Here is an 8,737-nt window from a genome sequence, read left to right on the forward strand (position 1 = left end):
TTTTTATCCACTGGCTAATAAAGTAACTGACTAATAAACAGTTGACAGACTGACTGACTCCTGGAAGACAGCGCAACACTGAACCCAGCTGCAACACTGAACCCAGCTGCAGCTCTGACAAGTCGTGACTCTAAGCTCCAAGGTCTAAAACTGGTTCTGTCTGTGGTGAATCACTTTATACTTCCTGAAAATAAATCAGAATAAATGATGAAACATCAAAATGTATAAATAGTAAGATGTTATGTTTATGATTAGTATGAGGAAACACAGCTAATGAGTTAAAGTCAAAAATCTAAAATGCATCTAAAAATAGGCCAAACGTCACTCGCCAAATTCCCAAATAGGAACCAGTACGGAAATTCCAGGAGACTTGTAACCACAATTAGTCCCCTGGCTAAAGAACAAACAGTAATAACAATCCCAAAGTTTAAAAAAGAACAACTTTAATGTCAAATAAAGGTACTGTTTACAGCAACAATAATTTCTGACACAGCTAGGTCATGTAGCACACATTGACCCATGTAGACAGATGGGACAAGGGTTCATCCTGGGTCACAGTGCTGGTATGAAAGGGGCACAGGTGTCCTGTGGTCTGAACTCAAGAGGAGCTTGACTGCTAAACAGCTGGGAGGATGGATGCAGCTGTGATCGAATCCAGAGGGAGGCAATAGGAGGATAAGAGGAAGGAAGAGAAGAAGGGACGAGTGGAACAGTGGAGATAAATTCTGTAAAAATGCCAAGAGGAAGGAGGCTCTGTGTTTGTGTGTGTGTGTGTGTGTACTAGCCTGCAGGAATGAAATTAGGTGGGATGGTGATTCTGTAATTCATTTTCTTCTTTTTGTAGCCAACTGTTTCATTTCACCGTCTCCCTTTCCTTGTCTACGGCATCCCTGACATTGCTGGCACAATTCAAACGCACAGATTTAGATTAAATCTCACCATTACGTCGGGGATAGGGTGTGCTAAAATCACTTTCCAGAGAGACTAGTTGATTACTAATTGAAACATTGTCTTTCTGAGCTCTTCAAAGCTCTGTACACCCGACAGGTGTTTTCAATGAGTCTGCTTATATGCTGTGTTTTGGAATTTCAGGAAATCTGTCAGCAACGTAGACAGATGCATGTGAGAGACACATTAGTAAATTGAAGCCTTCAGCTGAGCATTTAGGTCACTGTACTGATGGATGTGGACTCCAAATCGGACATTATTACAACAGCATGACTTGAAACTATCAACCAAGGTTAAAAACTTCTCAGGAAATTTTCTTCTGAGGTCACATAGTGAGCGAGCTAATGCCAATTTTCTCAAAGACTTAACACATGCAGAATTATTTTTGCAACCAAATTCATCACTCCCTGGTGGCCAACAGAACATATGCATGTTTAAGGTAAGTATTTTCAACCCTGCAAGCTGCATCAATTTTGTGTAGGTGTGCCTCAGAGGAGGCAGAGCAGGTTGTGTGTGTGTGTGTGTGTGTGTGTGTGTGTGTGTGTGTGTGTGTGTGTGTGTACGCTAGAAAGCAGAAAAAGTTGCTTGTACGAATCAAAATTTAGTCCATTATTATCCTTTATGTCCAGCATGTGATGAGGTAACCAAATTTAAAGACCTGGAATAAGGCCTTGATTACAACTTCCACTTCCATGAGTCTCAACAAAATTTTGGCATTGGACATTGAGCGTAAGGGTCTCTATGGCTGTTTCTTACCACCACGCAAATCATTCACACTAGCTGTGTGTATGTCCCAGGTGGCAAACGCAAATACGTTTAATGGAAATGACTACCTGGTTGTTTCTCCAGCTCTCTGTGTTCACAGTGGAGACCTTTAAATATGGTCTAAAATGTCCAGTTTAAGTAAGAGCTCTCAAATCATGCACAAAACAACTCTTCTGGGCGCTTTGAGTGCTCGGAAGAGTAGAAAAGCGCTATATAAGAACCAGTCCATGTATATACGTGATGAGAGAAGTTGTAAAACTTCAGCAGGAAGTATTTTATCATTACAAGGTAGGTTTGTGATTTCTGGGACTATCACAGTTCATAATACCCATCATAGTCCTCCATGCTCAGTGGCTGACAATCACAAGTAATTTCTGCTTTCTCTACCAACCAAAAGACAGCGAGCAAAGTGGCTACATTCATATTTCAGACCGTATAAGCTCTGATATAACTAATGTAATCCATAAACTAATGAATAACCTAAATCGCAGCACCAAAAAACAGACACAAGTAACAGCAACACTCTTAACAGCGCCCACTTCTGACTGACATCTACTGAGCCATGCTGGCATCTCTTCATTAGAAAATTAGATGTTCCAGTCATTGAATCCAAATATTTCGATAGACACAAACGTGAGACTAAAATTTTCACCCGGACGTTTGAGAGAAAAACAAAGAGAAAAAGACAGCTTTGTAGGGTAATTTCCACTGCCATTCAGCAAAATTGATTAATGTTTGGATCCGTTTATCTAAACTCATTATGCTCTGCTTTGACCCACTACATCCTATTCATACTTGATGTACCCTGTCTCTAATGATTTTCCCACTAGGATGATTAGAGTTGCATCTCACCCATTAAGTCTTTAAAATCTACTTGCTACGCAATCCATCCGCCTTCATCTATTCACCTCCTACCACCCAAAACCTCCCTCTTCTCTCATCATTAACCTCCTCCCTCTGCAGCGTTTCTTCTCTCACACTTCCTTCATTCCCGTCCACCTTCATCATCATCCCTGTCTTTAGTAAATGTGTGTTGGCACAGCTTCAGTTAATTAAGAAAGACATCCACCCTAACAAGCAGGACGTCCACGAAGCAATGTGGGCGTCAAGCATCAGTCGCGTCACACATCCAGAGCTGAAAACAACGTGCCTCTCACTAGCACCTACAAAAACACCCCCTCCACATTCATGCAATGTGTTGACAAGCTTGGCCAGGCCTGACTGTAACAGCTTGTCATGTCCAGGCCACTGCCCTTGGCTTCAACATGACATCATTCGCACCCGCTGTGACCTGCAACGAACCGGACCACTGCCCGGTTAAACAGTAGGAACCTTCTTAAAAGACCTTCCGCTATCAAAGTGGAAGAGAAAGAGAAGACACTGCCCATAAAAGCCTGAGATTTGTTCTCTGTTTATGCTACACAGACAGTCACACAGAGCTGTCAAAATATTTTACACATTCAGAAACTAAAGCTAAGAACTCCCCATAAAATTTGAATAATTACTCTGCATGCTGCAAACCAGATGTACTCTTAAGTTATCAGTTTTATATCATCATAAGAATAACAGACCCTTGGCTACAGTCAACGGAAACTGGAAGCAGACATTATCAGAAGTCTGTGGACATCAGACTAAAACCAGGCACAGCCTCAATGGGAGAAGGAGTGAGGAGAACTCTGGAAAATGATCGAGGGACTTGTTGTTTTTTAAAGATTCAGACTGAAATGGCCCAATAATACCACTGCAACAAAGTCAGAAAACAATAGAGGACAAAATGTAGCATACGTACACAATACAGCACATCCTCAGAGCTGCACATTGATAACACATCACAACTGCCAACTACACAAGTGTAAATCCTGACTAAAAATTGAGTGACATCAATTGTACAAAAGAAAATGGTGAAAAAACCTCCAACGGTTCAGAAAAACATGCCTGGTAAGGGGGGGGGGGGGGGGGGGGGGGGTAATACTCTGGAAAGAAGAGGAATGAAAGTCACTAGAAGAAAGACAAAAAACATGTGTGCAACTGACACTTAGACAGGTGGAAAGGTAAACAGAGATAGTGAAGATAGGAGCAGCGATACTGAGGGTCGATACATGGGTTTAAACATCCAAAGCAACAGACAATGTACAGGAGTGGATAAGAAGAGAGCGCACACAGGGTGGAGCAGCTGGAGATGAGTGTCAGAGGGATTTGTTAGAGAAGCATAGCAACAAGATTGAAAGGAAAGTTTTATAAGATGGTAGTGAGTCCTGCTGGTTTGGTTTGGAGATGGTGGCACTGACAAAAAGACAGGAGGCCAAGCTAGAGATGTTAAGATTTTCACTAGTCGTGACCAAAGTGGACAAGATTAGAAATTAGCACATCAGAGGGACAGCTCAGGCTGATTGATTTGGAGACAAATTCATAGAAAAAAGGCTGGACATGTTCTGGGGAGGAATAGTGGATATATTGGAGCTGCCAGGCAGGAGGAAAGGGGGGAAGACCACAGAGAAGATTCATGTAGTGAAGGAAAATGCAGAGGGTTGGTGTGACAGAGGAGGGACAGGGTGAGATGCTGAAAGAAGAAAAAGATGATGATGAAACAAAAAAAAAAAAAAGAACAAATAAAAGCTGCAAATGTGAGGTGTTTGGTGGAAAATCGATAGCTGAATGGCTGCAAAAGACAACAAACAGGAGCAGCTTCCAGCTGTCAGCACCGAGTCTCAGGTTTAATTCCAGCCTGGGTAAAATGTATAGCCCTGTTCAATTTCCCAATGATTTTTGTCTTTCTCTAATAATGGCACAATGCCATATAGTAAGTATACTTTTTACTACTACTGTATACAACATTATTCAAAAGTATCTAATCTTTTGCATAAAAGACACAAAAAGACCTGAAAGCAGCAAGAATAGTGCCATAAAAATAGATGACGCTAGACTCTGACATACTGCAGGCCAGTCTATAAATATCACCAACACGAGCAATGATAACAAACACCCTTGTATGAGTCTGAAGGCCACCTGATGCCAAGAACGCAAACAATCCTCTTGCTAAATGCATGAAATCATTTACACATAACCCCCACTACCCTGCACAGCACCTCCCGTGTGACATGTGAAGAATCAAAATAGCGAGTCTTTTCTGACAATGTGCACGACAGATGAAGGAAAGAGCACCAAAGTCCTGTGAGCCTTTGTGCATGAAGCTAAAACCAGGTCGCTGTTCTGAATCTGAGCCTCGACAATCAGTCTCCTTTCCATCGGACAGCCTTTTAAGTGAAATCATGTCCAGCCTGTCCTTTCTCCAACTACCCCACACCTTCCCATTCTCGATCCCCTTATCCTAGTCTTTCGGTTTGGCCGATCAGCAGAGACGACCGCCCGTCAGCCTCTTGTCCTTCAGTCAGACTTGGCTGCTCCACTGTGCTGGCCTCCAACTCACCTCGTCCAGAGAGACCAAAGCACAGCATGGCAGCATCCTGGCACTAACGCACACACTCATACAACACACAGAAGAGCTTTAATTCAGACAAACGCTTCCTACTTCACGAGTGTGTGTCGGACGGCAGGAAGCCAGCGAGGTAATAGGATGTTCCTTGCTCGCTTTGTAGCGTCTCAAAGAGCTGGGCTAAAGCCAAAGAGTGGAGTAAAAGCACAAAGCCGCACTGAAAACGACGCTGGCTTCCCTTCTTCCCGTTTCATTTAGGGACGACACCTAAGAAGGTGATACAGGGTGAAATACAAACAAACAAACTGCGATTGGGGTGACTTAGTGTTAAATTCTGCCGCCCAAATGTGAGAATTTCATTTTTTTTTAATCTGATTGAGTTTTGAACTGCTCACATTAGAATATAGCAAAATGTAGCCAGTATCTTAATAGGTGAAGCAGCCACTTAACCAACTGTACATAGAATAACAGTTTTTAAGCCAACTGTAATCTTTTAGTTGGACACAGTTTTATTGTTATTGTTATTCTCAGACTTTTATTTGAAATCAGAGACTTCAATTTTAGAATAAAACAAAAACAGAAAATAAAAGCACACTTCCTGACATTAGAGGGGCAGTCATCTGTAAAGCACAACAGCCAATCAACAGTTTTATGTGGTGTCTTGTGGAGGATAAGCCCTAATCTGACATCAGACAGCCAACACATTAATCCCATCAGCGGACTCGGGGATTATGACGGTGTGTGTCAGCCAGCGTCTACAGTCAGCATATCGGAAGCGCTTCACTGATGGTATACAGACTGGAGCATGTGACAGCGTATCTCATCATTCATAATTTTCTGTTACTCATATACAGTACACTGCTTGGGCTGTGGTAAACACAAGACACAGAGCATTTCATGTAAAACCCCCACACAGACTTATGCTTTCCTTTGTTTATATCAATGCATTTCTGCAGCTCACAAACTCATCACAACCACAACATTAGCACAGTGGATCACCATTCATTCACATCTCTTTGTGATTTTGATCCACAGAAGAAAAACTGAATGGGAAACTCTCAAAGCAGACGCGAGGCCAACAAACCCCTGACAAATCATATGTGAGTCCATGTGTGCTTTATTTCCCAAGTCTTCCCCCCCCCCCTTTTTTTCTTTTGCATCTCAGGCAACCAAACAGATCTCTCTTTGTGGGTAGCAGATGATCGGGTTACATGTGAGGGCTGAGCAAGAAAAAAGAAAAAGAAAAGGAAAAAAATATGAATTTATTTTAAAATGCAGATAATAATCACTGAGGTCAGCCGGAGGAGTATCATCTTGGGGAGATGAAGTGCTCCCTCCTCCTCCTCCTGCACACACACATATACAGAGAGAGAGGGGGGGGGAGTGCTTCTGGTAGCCTTTCTGGTTACACAGCTCGTAATGGCCAACACCCAAAAAAAATACAGGATGGAGCCCCACCGCAAGATTAATTTAAGCTAAAATCTGCATACACTGCAACTAAGAAACACTATTTTGAGAAAGGGATGGTAAAAAAAAATCATCTTCTAATATCGGCTGCAGCTCGTGTTTGACACACTTGTAACATTTAAATGTTACTCACATTTTAGCCATGATTTCACTATAAAGGTAGGACACACACGGCGTGAGGTCCACATGTAACGCCGTATGTGTGTCTATAATAACCATGTGTTCCTTCCAGTAACATGGAAGTTGGGACAAAAGGCTGGAGAGCTGGCAACAAAGGGAAGCGTTATGCCAATTAGTAAGTGAATCAAACGGCTGTGAAGTTGCGATTCGTTTAAAAGGAGACCGAGCAGGACAGTGGGCTCTCTCCCCTCCACCCTCCAGCCGGGAGTCCCTGCCAGAAACTGGGTGTAACACATGTAAGAAAACCGTCAACATCCAACTTAGTAAGTTGCCAGACAAACAAACAATTTTTTAAAATCAATTTACCACCACAGATATTATTAAAGCTGGCAAATAGCCGGGTGGTGGAGGCAGCGTGACCCGCACCCCGGCTCGCTGTCGTGGCCGTGTGTCTGCAGCCGTGCCTGCCTATTGTTTCCTCCGCTGTCACAGCCGTTAAGGTGCGCCTCGGATTAGCTTTAGCTTTAGCCTCGCCGGCTACAGCACCGCAGCCGACCAGGCTAGCACCAGCGCCTAGCCGCTCTCCGCGACACAAAGCTAAAAAGGTAACACGGCACCTTTCTTCCGCTCTATTGCCCCAAAGTCGCGGCGGTGTCCGGGCCGAAACACAAAGAAAACAAGCCCAGCACTTTCTCACAAGCACACTTAAAAAGAGTTGAAACGTACCCAGAGCTCCGTTCCCCAACTCATTGCGAAATCCTCTTTCTGAGTTCTCCAGTACTGGAAGCAGTTTTCCCCCCGCTCAGACTCTCCAAACGGCCGCCGGGATTCGGTCCTTCCGACTGTCTGCCGACTGAACTCACACTCCACCTCCTTCACCTCCTCCTCCTGAATCAGCAGGGACGCCCTTCCAGGGGCCCTGGACCACAGACAATCTACAAAGAGAAAAACGGATTTATGTTCAGTGAACATTTTTAATCAGGTCTTTCATATTAAGTGTATTTACCTGTAACCAACAATAAAGAAAGAACAGAGTAAAGCAAAAATACAAATAAAAAAAGACACATTTTCAGCAGCTCAGTTTAATTCAAACACTGATTAAATGTATGAACTGGATACAAACTCGAGTATAGAAATGGAATGAATTATTTAGTCGGCATAATACGAAATGCTGCAGGAAAAAATTACAAAAACAGATTTTATGGTATGACAATGTAATACATTTTAATTTCAGTCATTTTCATATTTCACGAAGCTCTCTTTTGGCGCATTTGTTGACTGGTTATTTAAAATTAATTAAAATAAGAAGTAATTTACATTGTCCCATTTTACTGGCCAATAAAACAAATATTTAGATAAATATTTTAATTTCGTTTGTCTTTGGTGTATTTTAATTATTATTTTTTATTTTTTTATTTGTCCTGATCTCTTACCATATTTCCATCATTACACATCATTTCTATAAAGCCGGTTGTTATTGGTGTTAATAATAAATTAATTTATAATTCATTATAGTTCCTTTTATTTCAAAAAGTCATGTTTAAAGCTACGTGTTTGGATAGCTTTATTTTTGTTTTGTTTTGCTATTTTGACATCAGCGCGTATATTAAAAGTTCGTACGAGGCAAAATATTTATTTGAAAAGTGTTGAAAAGTATCAGAAAAGTATTTCTGATGACCTAGAGCATTAAAAACGCTTTAAATATAATCCGTTTACAGTTTCTTTAATAATGATTTAGTGGTTCCCTCTAGCGGCCAAGATGAATGATTACAGATCTTGATTTATATATAATTAATAAATAAATATTGTAAATTTTTGCAAGTTGAACCTGGAAATAATCCAAAAGGTTGAAGAATTTAAATACTACGTTTAAAATTAAAAATAAATGTTTTTAATTCTGCTCCATTCCTGTCTACATAGTTGCAAATTCTGCTGCATTAGACGGTGGCACGGTGGTTAGCACTGTTGCCTCACAGCAAGAAGGTCCTGAGTTCAATTCCAACA

General features: G+C 41.6%; 1 protein-coding gene across 3 annotated transcripts in view; it reads right to left on the bottom strand.

The window, feature by feature from the left end:
* Positions 1-7,615, bottom strand: part of fnbp1l (formin binding protein 1-like) — a 54,138-nt gene extending 46,523 nt beyond the window's left edge. For 2 of the 3 annotated variants that reach the window (XM_085437261.1, XM_085437260.1), the window contains exon 1: positions 7,460-7,613. In XM_085437261.1, the coding sequence (XP_085293387.1) occupies positions 7,460-7,483 (24 nt within the window). In that variant the 5' untranslated portion in view covers positions 7,484-7,613. Of the gene's footprint in view, positions 1-7,459 lie in introns of all 3 variants that reach the window. The other variant, XM_085437262.1, reaches the window with a different exon arrangement.
* Positions 7,616-8,737: the final 1,122 nt, after the last annotated feature.

Source organism: Copadichromis virginalis, linkage group LG17, assembly GCF_057382275.1.
Source record: "Copadichromis virginalis isolate Kocher_CV1m ecotype Utaka linkage group LG17, C_Virginalis_male_GT1.1, whole genome shotgun sequence".
In the NCBI taxonomy this organism is placed as follows: domain Eukaryota; kingdom Metazoa; phylum Chordata; class Actinopteri; order Cichliformes; family Cichlidae; genus Copadichromis; species Copadichromis virginalis.